This window comes from Callospermophilus lateralis, chromosome 3, assembly GCF_048772815.1.
Source record: "Callospermophilus lateralis isolate mCalLat2 chromosome 3, mCalLat2.hap1, whole genome shotgun sequence".
Classification (NCBI taxonomy): Eukaryota; Metazoa; Chordata; class Mammalia; order Rodentia; family Sciuridae; genus Callospermophilus; species Callospermophilus lateralis.
In genome coordinates, this window is record NC_135307.1 from 98888332 (window position 1) to 98906859 (window position 18528).

Here is an 18528-nt window from a genome sequence, read left to right on the forward strand (position 1 = left end):
ATATTCTAGATATTAAACTATTAACAGATGTGTGATTTGCAAATGTTGTTTTCCCATATCTCTTCACAGTCTTGGTAATGCCCTTTGATGCATAAAAGTTTTAATTTTATGAATTTCAATTTGTTATTTTTTCATTGCACTAGTTTCCATTATAATAAGCATGTGATATATGTATGTGTGTATATGTATGTATGTGTATGTGTAAATGTATATATTCTGCTGCAAACATTGAGTGTTATCATCATCATTACCACAAAAAAAGTAAGGACTTGATCAAGTTATGGACTTGTCTGAGTGTACAAATAGTGGCAGAATCTATTAATTTAATCCTTAAATATTAGGCAATAACATTAGTTTGAAACACTATAAATAAATAATGAGTCCTGTGGCATTATTTGTCCTCATGAGCTAAATACTTTTCTTTTTTCATTTTTCGTTGAATTTAACAAATATTTGTTGAGATCTTCCTATATGTTAGGTGCAACATTAGTTTCTGGGAATACAGCAATGACCAAGATAGGTAAAATTCTTGTCCTCTTAATGCTTTAGTCTAGAGAGGACAGATAGTAACCTCCAAATTGTAAATATGAGAGTCAGAGTGCACTTTGCTATGCTAATAAGAATAAAAGTAATAAAAATTTTCTCCACAGTGATTCCTGTCAGTGTATTTGGGCTCTTCAGCACACTCCACTTATACACTACTTTGCAAACACAGATGAGGTAGAGAGGGAAGATGGGAGGGGAGGGGAGGGGGGATAGTAGGGGATAGGAAAGGCAGCAGAATACAACAGTCACTAATATGGCATTATGTAAACATTGTGAATGTGTAACTGATGTGATTCTGCAATTTGTATTTGGGGTAAATATGGGAGTTCATAACTCACTTGAATCAAATGTATGAAAGATGAAAAAAATAAAATTAAAAAAATTAAAAAAAAGTACAAACACTCCCTGAGATAATGAAAGTTCTTTAACAAAGAATGTCCCATAGTGATCACTGCAGTGCCCTTCATGGTGGTAGACACTTCATCAGAATAAGAAATAACTAATGAGCTCAACTAAAACTAGAGAGTTACGGAGTCAGGGATAAAGAAACCGTAAACACAAGGTAGGATGACAATTTATGAAGGATTTACAATAAATGATAGTTAACATTTGATCAGCGCCAGCAGCTATGGACACTTAACTCCTTTTTGAGGAGTTAAAACTTGACTGTGTAATATAGATAAGAGAAGGTAAAACGAAATTCAAATTTGGGCAATCTGACTCCCAGTGTTCATGTTCATCACCCCTCTGGACACTACCTTCTATATAAAAAATTAAAGGTTGACAATTGTGCAAATATTTAGTCGCTAAACTTCAAAGTTCATATCTGCAACTATGTATATATGCATGCATGAGTGTGGACACACACTCAATACTGCATGAGCACAAACTGCAAATTATAGTGTAGCTGTGATAACCAGGGTCACATGAGAAGAAATGAAGATTCAAAAATTGGCAGTAAACTAAAAATATATGTTGAGTAATAACATCAGTAATTATTATAATAAAGGAAATGGGCTTGGAAAAGGTGATATAGAAAAAAGCTCATCCTGTACTTTAATGTATCCTATTTTTCTTTTCTAAAAACAATCATCCCAAGAGGGTTCCATCTGTAATCTGCCACAACAAAATAACATGGCTTTAAGAAAATGATATACTGCAGAACTGGTACCCGCAGGATGCTGCATACCCCAAACCTACTTTTAACACCCATGTAATGGAGGCTTTATATTAGTGCTGACGAGGCAGTTGACACAACATAACTTTGCCCCTGTATCTAGAAAGTAATGACCTTGATGAGAAAGCCAAGAAACATTGTCCCTCAGAATAGTACAATTGGTCACTAGGGTAACTTTTAAATTTTTATTTTATATGTATAGCAATACTAGCCATTATATAACTATAAAAGAAGGAGAGCAAGTAAAATTTGTGGACTGAAAAATGATTTCTTCACATAGTGAACTTGTTTAATATTTTATTATGACAAAGTAAGAATTCAACCACACAATTCCATTCTATAGGGGAAAATTTGATTACATTTCTGGAAAACTGTCCTACATATCCCTCACCCTAAGCAATTAAAGTAGACTCTATAAAAGATCAAATACCAATTATGTATTTTAAAATATAGTGCATAAACTAATAGTTGACAAAACTCTTCCTTCTTAATTTTTTTAAAAAAATTCTTCTTAGGACTAAAAACACTTCATTTATATGACATCATGGTACGCTGAATAATTTCTCAGCTAACTATTTCTGATTCAAATAAGAAAAAGAAATTAAGATAGGAAAAAATAACTCTGAACTTTTTTCTTATTCCTTAATTTCCTAGGAATACGCTTTGTTCCACTGTTATGCTTAAAAAGTGGCTATTAAAACCCAGTGTGTGCTTTCTAACAAAAGCCATCTCAAGACTAGGGACTGGATCCTCAAGCCATGCTAGAGTGAGAAATTTCTGCTCAAGGTCACACAGCCCACATTTCCTGAGGAGGAAAAGGAAAGAATTAATAAAAATGATTCACATGGACTCTGCATTCTACCTACTCACTAGTCAGATTTTAGTTCTTTGAACTTCGGGCACCAAGCTGATTCTGAGATGTCCTTAGGTCTGGAATTCACCATGGATGTGACACCTTTCAGTATTCCTGCTGGAGCCCAGGAGTACCTGGGAAGGAGAAAGTCCAGCCCTCCAACATGAGTCATAGGACATGGACAAGCAGCTGCCCTATAGAGCTTTCTGAACAGGGAAAACAATATCAGATTATTTTTCGGTTTGTGTCTGGTGACTCTTCCTACCAGCTCAGAAAAGTCTATCCTGAGCAGTGATACACAGCTTTCGTCTCTCCTCGATTCCCATCAGCTATCACTTCTGCTATCAGAGTGCCTTCTTCTAACAGCTTCCCCACATGTAATTTGATGTTTCTAATCTGTCATCTAAGAAATCAGATGACCAGAGCTGTTAAAACTATGTGTAAATTAAGAACCAAGCTCTGAAAGATAACTGAAAACCCTCTTCTTCAAAACAGCTTGCAGCAGGTTTCCTGGCAGCCATTTCCTTTCTTCTCAGAGCTTTTCTCATCTAAATTCCTGCTTGACAGTCTCAAAAAGTTGACCTCCATTTTAAGGAGGTGTTACTATTATGAGATGCAGTGGAGAACACACCAGAGTGGAAGGAGGAGACATCTGTCCTGGGGCAAGAACCAACACCTAGCCCAAGGACCTACAGACTCATAAAACCTCTGCTCCATTTCCTCGCTTGTATAATCCTACTGTCCTGCCTACCACATGGAGCCAATGAGGTACTGTGAATCATGCATGAGCTGTTATGGAAACAACCATCATTCTCAGAAGTCTATAAACCTTGACTACTGGCTGCCAACTTTTATGAATAAAGTTTTATTGGAATGCAGCTTTGCCTGTTCCTTTGTGTATGATGTGGCTTCTTTAGAAATACAGAGCAAAGTTCAATAGTTGCAACAGATATCATATAGCCCACAAAGCTGAAAATTCTTACTATCCAGCCTTATACAGAAAATACTTTTCTGAACCATCATATCAACACATTTTTTAAAAAATTTTCAAAAAAACAAGGTTTCATTTTTCCACTAAATACCCACATGGAATATTTCACAACACAGAATGCGTGCTTAACAGAAAGAAGACATTTGATGATACTAATTATATGACTAACACACAAGAAATTCGTTGTACATGTTTCCTGATATGTCAATCTCTTATTTTGAACATTAAAGTCCTCAGAATATTTTGAATTTAATTCTTCAAAGAATAATTAGATCAGAGCCCCAAACTACTTCTGATGTGTATTTTAGGGTGAAAAAAATCAGTATTACATTGTCCCCATTGTGTCACAGCACTGAGGGCAAAAAGCTGCCCATAGTCATCAGTGCCGAACACACTGTGGGAGCTCAAATATTAATCAAAATGACATCTCCAATTTCTCTCTTTCCTAATCAGCCCTAAACATTGCAGGATATCCAGGAAATCAATAAGCAAAATGGGATGCTCTCATCACTCCGAGCCTGGCAGCACTGAATCTTTAGCCAGGATGAGGGTTCTCAATGTTACACAAATACTTCCTTATTTCAGCTGTTTGCCTCTTCCATGGGATAAGCATGCCCACCTGTCACCCAAACTTTGCCCTGCCATGCATTTGACTATACCACCTGTCACAGAAAGAAAGACCTTTTACCACTTCAAGAAAAATATGCCTGGGATTGTTTTGCTCTAGAAGAGAATCTTGGTGCATTTTTCCACCAAGATTTTTGAATGAAATGAGAACAGGCTGTTAAAAAGTAATTGTGAAAAACTGAAGAGGCCTCACCTCGTACCATCCACACTTGAGGGGATGGCATAAGTCCTGACCATGCATACCACACACTCCCTAAACTTCCAACAAAACAGACTTTAGGCACAAATGAAAATTAACCTTTGGTTTCAATCTTCTTCCATTGCCTTCTGTCTAGGCCCTTTTCCCCAAATCTCTTATCTCACTGATACCTTCTGTTTTTTCCTCTATGAGTTCTAGATTTGTTCTAGTGCTGAAAGATCTGAGGAGATAGCTATATGTCAATTTATTCTACCTCTATGTATTTACAAGAGGCAGAGTGCTAGAGAAATGGAACAAAAAATAGGTTTGTTCACAAACGGAACTAAGTTCAAACCCTACAGAGAGGATAACCATGAGAAAAGCTAAAAGGCAAAGGCTCAGGAAAACTGACTGAAATAGAAAATACACAGACATTCACTACCTGTGAGCTCCAGAAACCCCATAGGAGACTTGGAGAAGAAAGCTAAAATCTGCTTATGGTTGAGCAACCATGACCTAAAAACTACCACAATTGGTCAATGTGAAGTTGAACTCATTTGAGGCCCAAGAACATTTAGGTTAGTTCACTCAGTCATTATTCATTCATTTGTGTGAATAGGCACCTTCCAATCAGGCTCTCCAAGCCTGTTTTGGTCTTAGCTGATATTTTCTCTTTTAACTTTATGAAAATATAAATAGAAAAGATTCCTCATCCAAGATTTTTTTCTCTTTTACAGGAAAAGAATGAAATAAAGATCAAGTACAGGAAACATGATGGAGCCACCTTAGCTAGATAAAGTCAGCTTGGGGAAAAAAAAGTAGTTCATTAAATTTTAGGAAAAATTGAGATAGAGATTAAAGGCAACCAAAAACAAAGCCAATACCAGACACAAGACTTAAAAAACAAAACAAAACAAAAAAAACTTATTCAAAAGGAATGCTTATGAGGTGGAAAACTGAGCCATCAGCCATCTACACAGGTTGTTGTAGGACTCACATGGGATGGTCGGTCAATGGGACAATCCTTTGAAAAAGTGAAGGACACAGGACAAATGTGAAGACACTGGTATAGTTCTGAGCAATCCTAAGTTCTATCTTAGGCTGAGTTGAGGTTGTTTAAAAACTACCAGTGTAGTAGCATGAGATAAATAAATAGCCTCATTTGGATCAAATATCCTCTAGGTTAATTTGGTGATTAATAGTACATATTATTTGATATAGCAAACTAAAACAAACACTTTAATAGGAAACAATATAAATAGCCAGCTATAGGAGATTCCTGAAGTAATTAATTATTTTTTTGGTACCTGGGATTGAACTCAGATGTGTCCATTACAGCCACTATTCCAGTCTCTGTACATTTGGTAGCCCACTCGATCCCACCTACCCTTCTATGTCCTGCGCTGTCCACAGTGAAGCTAACATGATATCTAGAACTGGATACCTTTCACCTCTGACATCCAGAAATATTAAACTAATGAAGGGGACTGCCGGAGAAAGAAGAGAATTTCCCACAATTCTCTGTTTCAGTCCTGAGGATCTGGCTATAGCTGCCTCCCTGGCATGACTTCAGGTATGAGCAAACCCCCTGAGCTTCAGCTCTCACTAGGTTTTAATGCTTTTCCAATATTGAGGCTTCAGCCCTACAAGTGGTAAGAGCTTCCTGATGCTGCCAGTGTCTAGGTGGGGGGAACAATACCATCTGTTCCTGGTCTGTTCCCTCATCCCTGCACATACCTATAAATATTCCTTTGTTACAGTCTCTTCATTTGACCCACCTGAGTTGAATTCAGTTTCCTGCCAGGACTATGGCTGAAATAAAACATGGATATCTATTTATTGGCATGGAAAGATGTCTGACAATGTAGATCAAAATAATAGCACTTGGGTTTAGATGGTGGAACAGAATTATGTATTTTTCTTTATGATTCTTTATTGTTCAATTGTTCAACTACACATGATTATTCTGAGGATATAAAAAGAAATAATAAAATTAAATACAAAATGGGAATAAGCCTAACCTCAAGAGTACTTTACTTCCCACTTCATCAAAATTAACATATACAAAAAGTTGCATAGCACAAAGGTATCTTGATGAGGCAATGGGACCATGAACAGTTGTAAGCAACAAGATATTTCTTTATTCCTGCTGGATTCTATTATCTATTAAAAATTCTTTTCAGTCAGCAAGTGTTCACAATCATGAACACAATTGTACAATTTATAAGTAATGTGTTTTACAGGCTTGGATTTCACAAGCAGAGGTCAAGATTTTGTTGCACTCTGAGATAAAAGTAGTAAATATGACTAAGCGCTTATCACCTACAGGTACTGTGTACAAGTGTTGTAGGTACTAGCTCATTTAATCCTGGCAAGACAGCAGTGCTATTACTCCCATTCCACAGATGAAGAAATTGTCATGCAGAGAAGCCAAGGAATTGGTTCAAGGTTGTAGAGTTCTTCATTGACAGGTCCTGGAGGCAAACCTTGGCTCCAGAGCCTATTTTATCCATTACACTCACCTGCCACTCAGATGGACCCATTAACTAAGAATTCTGAAACTCTCCTAATTATTGGCATATTATACAAAGAACCACCAGAGCCCTCAAACTGACTCACGACTTATTAGCTGTGCAACCTTGCACATTTACATTACATATTGACAATTCCTCATCAATAAAATGGTGACTGATACCTCTAGCTATGAGACTCTAACTCATATGAGCAAATGAGCATGGTAGCTTTCAAAGACAGATAACAAGATACAAATGTAAGGTTTATGCCACACCCTCAAAACATGAGTACATTAGTCACCAACATTAACACACAACAGTCAAAGGCAAAGAAAACAGCAATTACTTGGGTGAAGTATGGCTCTAAACTATAATATTATAAACTACCCAGTCTGTTAATAACCCCCAACATAAAACCACCACTGATTAATCAATAAAAATCATGCAATAGTTTCAGTGAAATGTACTCTCAAGTGAACTCTCCTGACTCACATTCATTAATTACATCACCTAATTTGATTTGTTCCAGCATTTTCTGAAATACATTATTCTCAATCTTCAGTTATGTAGTAAAACTTTAAAAAAAAAATTAAAGTTCAAACTATACATTCTGTGTGGTATAATACCAAAAGTTCAAGTAAGCCACTCAGTTTTCAGTTTCCCTGACTCAACTTTTTGGAGTTTTATAATTAATTATATTCCATTATTACTGATCATCAATTAGCTCAAAATGTTGCTGAGATGGTGAGTATGCTGAAGAAGGCAGAATTTAATGATACTTTGAGACCAGTAGGACACTAAATTTCTCTCTTGTTAATAATTAAAGTAGATAACTTGTGTTTTTATTTATAGCTTCCAGAAATATCCGGCTCATTCCTGTGCACTGCCCTGTCAGCTAATCATCAGCTGGTCAGGCTCTGACTTAGGCCATTGTGTTGTATTTTCCACATATGTCTTCAACTGAAGCTATAACTGCAGCCCAACCAAACCTTAAAGCAAGTGATGTCATTTCTGTGTCCTCTCTAGAACTTTCCACACACTTATACATCATAAATACATAAAGAATCAGAAAGGGTAAAATATCAATTTACCTGTTTCAATTTCCCAGATATAGACAGAATCGTCAGCACATCCAACAATTAAAAAGTTCTCAACTGGGTGCCATTTTATCATCCTCACAGGGAAAAGATGCTTCCGAGCACGCAGGAGGCACCTCCTCCCCTCCAGGTGAAGGAGAGACACAGAATGGTCACTGCACACACAGCAAATTATCTGATCATCCCTCAGCTGTGACAAAAACAACAAGCTTATATAAGTAAACAGTGAAATGTTTTCTTTTTGATTATATTTTCTCCTAACATAGTACATTTTTTGTTAAAGTCTCATTTACCAAAGGACATTTCTACATTCTACAGCATCTCTTCACATAGCTATCTGTGCAGGAGCTTTAAAAGCAGAGTGCAGTTTAAACTCAACAACCTATGAAGAAGGTCAAGAGATGCAAGTAAAAAGGAGAATTCTAGGCCAGATCTACTTATGAGATAAATGAAGAACTTGATCATAACTCAGCAAATTCAGGCAGTGAGACAGACATCGGAAATAATGTAGAATAAAATAAACCCCAGAACTAATTTGTTGCCACAAAAAGAAGCTATTTGTAGACACAAGCTTAGGCCCAAGGGTATCATGAGCTGAGAGTTTCCACTTAAAGCCTCAAAATGTGATTTGGTGCTGTTCCCAGAACTATACAGATTCTAATCCAAACAGGAAACTCAGTGTAGACACAATCTAAAAGAGGTAAGCATTAGATAGTTCCAACTGAATGCACCGCTTCAAAGACACAAGGACCAAAAATAGGCTCCTAAGGACAAGAATCCTTAAGACACTTTTTAAAAAGTCAGCATGTGGTTACCTTGGCCACAGTGTAGGACAATGACCATCCATGCTGGGTATTGTTGATCTACCCAGAATTTCAGCTGTTGTGTTTATAGCACCAACGGAGATCTCTTGAGACCTCCCAGGACCCATCATCAACCTCTCTGTGGGGTACTAGAGAACATATTTTCTTTCCTAATTATTTTTTAAGGAGATTACATAAATCCAAAGGGAAAAAAATTACAAAATGGCAGGTGCTATACATATGGAGCCTAGACTTATTGAATGGATTAAATATCATTTCTTCCCACCCATAATACTCTTGGAGAACCTGCCCATCCCATAGCCTCTAGAATGGACACCCCAAGGTGTTTCAGGATCCTTAAACACACACACACACACACACACACACCCCACATGAATACAAATCTTAAGGCCAAGAGTGGATATACACTAGTGACCAATCAGAATCTGTTTTAAAGGCATTTAAGAGATAAAAATAATTCACAGAAAGAAGCAAGAGAAGGAAGCAATCACAGGAAAGCATGTAAGCGTACAAGCATATACTTTTGCATAGGAAAACTTGGTTTCAGAATTTAGAGTTCAAGTTCCCCCCATCCCTTGCTATAATGTTTTGTCCTGGATGTCTCAAAGATTGCTGTTATACTCTCTGAATAAAGTGTCCCCCCAACTTTGTTTTTTAACTTAGTTTGAATAGATCCTGTTTCTTAAAATTAAATCATCTATTACTGAGGCAGAGAAAAAGAGATCAGGAATGAAACTGACTTGCACTGCTCTACTGGAGTGAAAAGGAAAAAAAATGAATAAAAAGAAAAAAATAAAGAAACATCAGAAATAAAAGATATTATATCAAGGAATCCCAAATCATCATGGGGAAAATTATTTTAAAACTACACTTAACCTTGTTTCACTGCTTTATTCAACCATTTGTGTTGCTGAAATATTGTTTTCCTACATCTTACTACAAAAAATATTATGCTCCCTGCAAGTTTAATTGTAGCTGATTTTTTATAATATTCTGGAAAAATAATTTTATAAGCCAACTAATTTACAAAATCTCTTCCCCTGCATTATCCTGTACCTTTATTTTAGATGAAACTCAAAACTTGGTTGTTCATTTTTAAACAAAGACATTAGCTCTATGAAAGCTGAATTTAGGTTGACCAAGGACATTAGCTCTATGAAAGCTAAATTTAGGTTGACATTTCATGAGAAAATTACAAACAAAACTATTTCATTTTTCCCAACATAATATAGGTGCTCATAAATTTTTTAAATCTCAATATTTATTAAAGAAATAGATAAGTAAATAAAAATCTACATAATAAAAATAATGCAACTATGAATATTATTATAAAATAAAATTGTTGAAGGCAAAAGTTAAGTTCTAATTTATACATCCCTACATTGTTTGACTTGTTTTTGCATCAATCAACTACTTTTATTAAAAATAACTCCATATTCAGAATTAAGACAGAAAAATATATAAATATATATAATTATTTCTTACTAGAAAGAATTAAATACTTTTATAAAATCAGAACTTTAAACACTTCCTTTAGAACCAAGTTATTTGTATAATAATAAAAATTGGATAAAAATATTAGAAAGAAATGTGGAAAATCATCCAGTTACATTATAGGTGAATAAAACTTTTTTTCTCCTATGGGATATCCCTTATTTTTCTTGCTTTTTAAAATATTCTGTAATGTCATATAACTCAAATTATGAAACTGACTTGGACTGCTCTACTAGAGTGAAAAATAAAAAAGTGATTAAAAAGAAAAATTAAAGATAAACCTCAGAAATAAAAGATATACCTGAGGAATTCCATACTTTTTATCTTAACTTACTCTGAAGTTCTCTGGTGACATCAAAAGGCTTGTTACTGGACCAGCTTCCAAAAAGAACTTATGCAAAATGTCTTCAGTAAAGATATCCCACAAGATCACACATGAACCTTGGTCCCCAGACACCATCCAACTTTGGTCTAATTTCGAAGATAGACCATGTGGATAAAGTAAAGAAGTTACACTTTGGTGGTGGCCTTTGAGAACTTTATGAGAAGGAGAATCTGGAAAATGATCAAACACCAAATAGTAAAGACTTTATTTTTATCTAGGAAATAATTCTGATTATTTTTTTTATAAATTCTTAATATAAACACACATTTGACTAAGAAAATTAGTGGACAACACTTAGAACATCTCAAAAGGCAAGAGCTTTATCAGAAACAAAACCATGCTTTTGATGAAGCACTAACATTGGTTGTTTAACTCTATTCATTGCTTAGTATACTAGCAAGTTATCAGTTCTTATACAGCAAACACTTTTCTGAAAGAGTGATTCATATACTCTGCTCAACAAAATAAGTCAATTTTCTTTAAAATTACTATAATTAAGTCTAATATATAAGAAAAACAAGTTTCCCACAACATTTTGCTTTGAAACATGTTAGAGATTACCTAGTCCTTCCTCTTTGTTTTACAGATAAAGTCCCTGAGTTTCAGATAGGTTAACTGAATTAATTGCAAGTGTCAAAAACCAAGCATAATATTTAAGAATGTAGACTTGCTATTAAAGAAATCTGCCTTTATCTCTGGGTTGATCAATTTCTAGATGTCATAATGGAAAAATTGCCATTTTCTCTAACCCATAGATGCTGCACCTGAAAGATTAGAATAATAATCATCCTTGCTTCAGAATGACCAAAGGGTAAAATAAATAAGACAATGTCCATAATTTTCTAGCACTCTCCTTGCATCTTCCAGGCTCTGGGGTATTTCAAACCATATCTGTACTGGAACACAGGATGATGGACACATCTTTTCTTTTCTGACTAACCACACAGCTTCTTCCTTCCTCATTAACTAAACTGTCCCCAAATTGGAGAGGACCATAAACCATAACCTCTGTATTCAAACTAAAGCTGAAGCCCAAAGAATCATTATCTCACTGTAGTTACTTCTAGTCCATCAGGCACATCCTCACTTCATACCCCTCACAAATCATAAATATATATATAAACGCAGATGCTAAAAGTCAAATGTAGGTTTCTGTTTGTTTTCTTAACATTAGGATAAAACAGCATAGATAAAAGATGCTAAGGTGTTGGATTTTTCACTAACTTTTAACAGCAGCCATTTAGCTATATACAAGTATACTACCTTTCCTCAGTTCATTGCCATTTATTCACCTACTTCAGTCAAGTATTGAATCACAAGTCAGTAACATTTACTTAATAACCACTGTAAACTGAGAACAATAGTGGGCAATGTAAGAGGAGTTGAAAAAGATACTGAGATTCAGTCTCTACCCTTGAAGACCTTATATTCTAATAGGATTTATTTAATTTAAAATGGTATATGATTTTTACTCCACATCCTAAAATCACCTCCTATATTTCCTTTCCTGATCTGACAACTTGCTGCATAATGGTATTTATTAAATAGGCATTTGTTGTGGTAATACACAAAGATATTTAAGAATGAATATAGTTCATTAACAAAGAAATAAAAACTAAAACAAAAAGATATTGTTTTTTTCTTTCCCTAATTGGCAAAGATTAAAAAGTCTAATAGCAAAGTTGAAAAAGGTTTAGGAGAAAGGCATTTTCACAGACTGTTACTGGACATGCATGTATACTGATATAATTTCTTTACAAAAACTTTTAGGTATATTTCCAAAATATTAAATATACAAACTAATGATGATCCAGTAATTCTATTGCTGTGGACTAATACTGCAGAAATATCCAATATATGTTCAAGAATAATCAATCTTGTATTATCCATAGTAGCTAAAGACTAGAAAACATAACATCAATTTTCAATTAAAATTTATTGTTAATCACTATAAATGAGTTTATAAAGAATAAACACCAAAATATTTTATTCATATTTATTTAAGGATATCTTAGAAAAATATATTACAATAAGCTTCTATTTGTGCAATATAATTTAAAAAATGTATACTGTTATGCTGGTATATGTTTATATATACATAAAAATTTCAATAAAGGCACAAAGAAATTATTATTTTTAGTTGTCTTTGGTAAAAGAAGAGAAACTTGTTTCTCACTGTAAAACTTCCTGTTTGAGTTTTTTTTTAAACCTGCATGTATGTTTTATTTTAATATTAAAATATGTACAAATTTATCAGCAAAAGACTTCTGAATCTTCTTTACTATAGCTTATTGAAAGTGAAACTTAGATAAATAAAATTAAGAGGGTTAAATAAAATTGAGTCACCTTTTAATAAAGAACCCCCTTCTAGAAGTCCTGCTTTGGCAGCATTCAAAGCCTGTGTAATGAAAATTGTCCCATCTTCACAGCCACATATTAGTTTATCAAGACTTGGAACGTACTCTGATGAAGTGACTACTGCAGTTCCTGCCTCATCTTCAAGCCCAGAGAAATGGTCAATAATACTTTGAGACACAGTTTGATGCTTATCAAAATTATCTTGAAGGGTCCATGTGGTAGTTATTGGTATTTCTAAAAGTAAAACATACAAAATTAGAAAATGTGGTTTATCAATTCATAGTGGACAGGTAAAATGTTATCAAGACATTATATTTTCAAAAACTGTGAATAACAGCTTAATCCATATTCATGTTGCCAACATTCTTTCCTTATTATATTCAATTGGTATTAATTTGAATTATATTAGTTGAATTGTTTAAATCTATAAGCTTTATGTTTATGCCTGCTTTTATGTTGCACTTAGTATATAGTGGTTCATGAGAATTTTTTAATATGTAGCTTCAGGTTATTCAGCTCAAAAAAAAAAAAAAAAAAAAAACCCAACAAACACTGAATTAATTACAAATCAGTACTCAGAAAAAAAAAATCAAAAAAAAAAAAAATCAGTACTTAGAAAACATGTGAGGAAAGAAAAGGAAACTGTCTTACCCCTAGGAGAACCATCAAACTTGGATATGGGAACATCAGGGATGTGCCACAAAGTAATCCTTCCTGAGACTTCACCAGAGAAAAGTACCTTATAAAAAGGTTCTTTCCTTTCATTCATGTAGCCCATAACAAAGGGAAGGCTCTGTGCCAAAACAAAAAAATAAACTTTATGTGGAAACTTTCTAACTGTAGAGAGATAGCCACTGTTTATAAAAGGTGGAACAAAACTCCCTAGTTGAACTAAAGTATTTTTTCAACTTATTTCCCACTGTTTCAGAATTTTCAAGTGAATTAAATGAAATAATCTGTGATTTAGGACAAAAAAGAACTTCATGAAACAGGAAGCAAAGTCATCAGGTAGACTTCAGAGAGTTGGTAGGAGTAAACTTTTTGACTATATTTCATATGTATATGTTTTAGTCAGTTTTTTCACTGCTGTGACTAAATGGACCCAACCAGAACAACTATAGAGGATGAAGTTTATTTGAGGCTCATAGCCCCAGAGGTATCAATCCATAGCTAGTCAGCTTTATTCCTCAAGTCTCCAGGTGAGGCAGAACAACAAGATAGAAAAATGTTGAAGAGGTAAGCAGCTCACATGATGATCAGAAAGCGGGGAGAGAGAGAGAGAGAGAGAGAGAGAGAGAGAGAGAGGAATATCTCCACTTGCCAGATACAAACATATACCCCAAAGCCACACTCCCAATGCCCCACTTTCTCCAGCCACATCCCACCTACCTTTAGTCGTCACTCAATTAATCCCATCAGGTGACTAATTCACTGATTGGGTTAAGGCTCTCATAACCCATAAATTTCTTCTCTCAAATTACTTGCATTGTCTCACATGTGAGCTTTCGAGAGCTACCTTACATCCAAACCATAACAGCGTATTACACATACTGCTATATGCACATGTTACTGATAAGGGGCTTTACACATATTCAATTATATAATCCCAGCATAATCCTGTGAAGTTGGCACTATCATTATCCTCATTTTACAGATGAGGAGTGAAGGGGTGATTCACCTAAGATGAAGAATATAGCAATGGGCCTGCAGTCTAGTAATTCTAACTCAGGAGCCCATACTGTCCTCTCAGGAGGCCTGATCTGTTTGGGGTCCCTACGATTCTCAGTGTCGGTTAAAACAGCATCAATTAATGTTTATATGGCACTTTTGTGTTATTAGTATCCTTTTTTACTTTCTGTTGTCTAGTTTTTAGATCTAACATGCATAATTTCAAATCTCCCAAAGTTGCCACAAAAAAAGATTCCATAATATATAATACATATTATATATTGGGTATATGTTTAATATGCATTATACACATTATGTTTGTTATACATTATGTTATAATTATTAATTATATATATAAAATCATAATTTTGCTGAAACAGAGTACGTGAATATCAGGCAAAAGGCTCTTAAAAATGTTCTTTCCCTAGTGAATATGTCTAGAATCTCCCTAGTGCCTTGGCACAGGGCAGCTCTTCTTAGGGCAGGCTTGTATATAGAGATTACACATAGAAATCACAATGATTAAGTGATTAGAAAAACAAAACCGACAACCTCTTTTGATGTACAAATAAAAGGCATCCTGAAAAGAAAGGCAATTGCTGGTGTCAGAATTTTAAAAGTAATAGAGAGTGATGGCACCTAGACAGAAAATATAGGTTTTTAGGTTTAGATGTAGACATAAGAGTAGAAAATTCTATAATGTATCTTCAGAGAATATTAAAAACCAAAATATTATTATACTTAGCCCTTACAAAACATGGCTCAGTGGTAGAGTGCTTGTCTAGCATGTGTGAGACCCTGGTTTGATCCTCAGCACCACATATTAATAAACAAAGTAAAAAATCCATTGGCAATTAAAAAATATTTTTAAAAAACTATGACGTATTGTTGTTATCAATGTTACAAAACTAAGACACAGGAAAAAAGAAACAATTCAAGGCCATACAACCAAGACAGATAATTCTCTATAGTCTGTAGAAATGACAGTACTTTGAAAAACAGTTCCAGTAAGCCAGTGACACAGACAGACAGGATTCAGAGGGCATTTTGAGGTCTTATTTGTCCCACAGTCATGATTTCTGTAGCTGTTAGAAAATGATGTTAATAAAATTTGGATAAACTGACTACTCAAACTCTCTGGGAGCCTGGTAGGAAATTTAGAATTGATTACTCCAACTTCTTTAATGTTTTGATATGTAAATGAAACTCCAGAGAGGGTGGTTGAGTTACTCACACTGGTGGCAGCACAGCTTACTTCAAATTGTGCTCTGCTCCTGCAGGCAAAGTTCCCTGGGGTTGCCATCCCGTCCACCAGGCAAGTTCTCTGAGGCTGCCATCCCCATCACCCCCTTCACATTCCATATTGCCATTCCTCAGCTGGGCACATCCACTCCTTGACCCCTTGGTCTTCCTTCTTCCCAATAGTTCCCTCTCTAGTTCTGCTATTCACCCAAGACTACCATTTTCATTTCAGTACCGAGTAACCATCCTCTAAGAGGCAATAAAATATATTCACTAATAGTATATATTCTGGGGACAGCTGCAAGGATTCTAATATTCTCACATAGTAATTCTATTAAAAGAGTAACTTACTTAATTTAAACAATTTACCCAACCTCTCTTGTCTCAGTATCCCTAACTGTGTAAGAGGGCTAATAAAAGAATTTACTATATGGGATTATGTGAGAAATAAGGAGTGGAAAAAGATAAGGTGCTTAGAATGATGTCTGGCACTCAGTACATACTCAATAGATATTAACCATTCTTATCCTTTCCTCAAACAAAATGACAAACTTATTCCAAAAACATAATAAGAATCTAAAGCTAAACCACCTGGGTTCAAAACCTGGGAATTAACTTATCTGACCTATAGTTTCAAAATGGGGTCTTAGTGGCCATTGAAATGAATGAGGCAATGTATATGCTTGATAATAATAACGATGTAATAAAAGTTTATGTATCTAGAAGTCCATGGGATTAAATGAAGGGAAATGAAGAGTAGGGAGGGAGGAGAGGAATAGGAAGGACAGTAGAATTAATGGGACATAACCTTCCTAGCCTTGTATTTGAAATCACAACCAGGGTAACTTTGCATCATGTGCAACCACAGGAATAGGATCCTAATTAGAATAAGTTATGCCCCATGTATGTATAATACGCCAAAACACATTCGACTGTTATGTATAACTAAAAAGAACAAGTAAAAAAATTTTATCTATCATTATCTCTTTTAGTTCATACACCCAAATTCCTTATCTGCCATCCTCAGGGTGTTTCTATCCCAGCTACCTCCACCATGGCCTGCAACCTTCCTTTTCAGCTAAGCCAGAAGAGCTAGAGTTCCTTAATGGTCAGGAACTTTGCCCATGGGTCTGAGCAATCACCAACTGTGAAATGAAAGCTGGGAGTATCCTCAGAAAGCTACAGGAAGTAAGGGTGGATCCCCAGTCTTGCAAGATATGTTCACAGGTATTACAAGGGTGGATTCCCAGTCTTGCAAGATATGTTCACAGGTATTACACTTGGCCAAAAGACGAGAGGCAATTGTTCACATGTATTACCAAGGCAACTCTCACAACATGTAACTGCCAAACCTCCAGATTTAATTCTAAGGTATCACTCCCCAAAACAAGTCTAATCAAAACTATATATTTACAGAGCAAACTTTTTCTAGGTTCGTGAATCTCTCAAACTCATCTTTTCAATTCTACCACATGCCTTCATTGCCTCCTAAAAACATGAAAGACTAAGAAGTATTATATTTAGTGAATGCTGGTAGTGTCTGAACAAGGAGGATAACACTCTGCATTAACTTATTTAATGGATAAAGGACAAACAAGAGTCTAAGGATGGGTGATCAATGTCCTTCAGTTTTAGGTTACACTACTCATACTTCATTGACTTTTAAGCCCTTCCCACACTAAAGATACAGAAGCAATTATGATTCTCTAAGTAAGAATTATTGGTAGAAGACCCATACATTTACATTTTGAGAAACACACGGCAATGTAGCTTCCCATTAGTTTTCTTAAATTGTGTTTTAAATTGTTATGTATAACATTGGTATTTGCTGTAGACTAGAAGCTTCTGAAGGGTATGACTTATAATTGGCCTCTATAGAAAACTGTACTGTATAAAAATATACTCTGGAGCTAAACTGAAGGAAAGCACATGCCCTTTAAAATAACTGAAAATGCATTCCTGAGTAACCAACAGTGCTGCTTTCGTGATAAACAGCAAAACAACAAGAACAAAACAAAAAGGAAACGGTTCTATTGCTGCTAACAAATAATTTTGAAATCATCCCCTAATATATGCCATAATTCTAAAGTTTATCTATGCTCCAGTGACATTTGGGGTTCTAAATTTTGGCTTCACAGTTTCTTAATCAAGTTTTGGAAACAAAACTTTTCACCGATATATTAAAGGGACAATCACTGAACTATAGGACTTCCAACAGCTCTGCTGTCTAATTAAGCAAACCATCATTCTGCAAAAAGCATGCTTTCTTGGTTGACACATCAATAATTCAAAACTCTTCCTCCCTCTATGAAATACCTTTTTGGATAATAAACTGATAACCAAGTGTAGAGGTTTAAAAAAATCACTTGAAGGAATACCCACCGTTGAAATAAAATATCTGCTTAGATTTTCAGACTTCCTAGAGTGCCAAAGGTATAATTTAGCGAACTATCAAGCTCACAATTGTATTCTCGACTCTCTGCCAGAAATCATAATTATATTTATTTTAACAAGAAAATTTACTCATAAGAATAGTTAAGTATATGTGAAAATGATCTTGATATATGGTTTTTTA

At 34.9% G+C, this 18528-nt stretch overlaps 1 protein-coding gene across 3 annotated transcripts in view; it reads right to left on the reverse strand.

Moving 5' to 3' along the window:
* Wdr72 (WD repeat domain 72) overlaps nucleotides 1–18528 on the reverse strand; it is a 185280-nt gene that overhangs the window by 149012 nt on the left and 17740 nt on the right. For all 3 annotated transcript variants that reach the window (XM_077109030.1, XM_076848584.2, XM_077109029.1), the window contains exons 9-12: nucleotides 13695–13836; nucleotides 13032–13277; nucleotides 10635–10855; nucleotides 7977–8172 (exon numbers count right to left, since the gene is read on the reverse strand). In XM_077109030.1, coding sequence (XP_076965145.1) covers nucleotides 7977–8172; nucleotides 10635–10855; nucleotides 13032–13277; nucleotides 13695–13836 — 805 coding nt within the window. The remainder of the gene's footprint in view (nucleotides 1–7976; nucleotides 8173–10634; nucleotides 10856–13031; nucleotides 13278–13694; nucleotides 13837–18528) is intronic.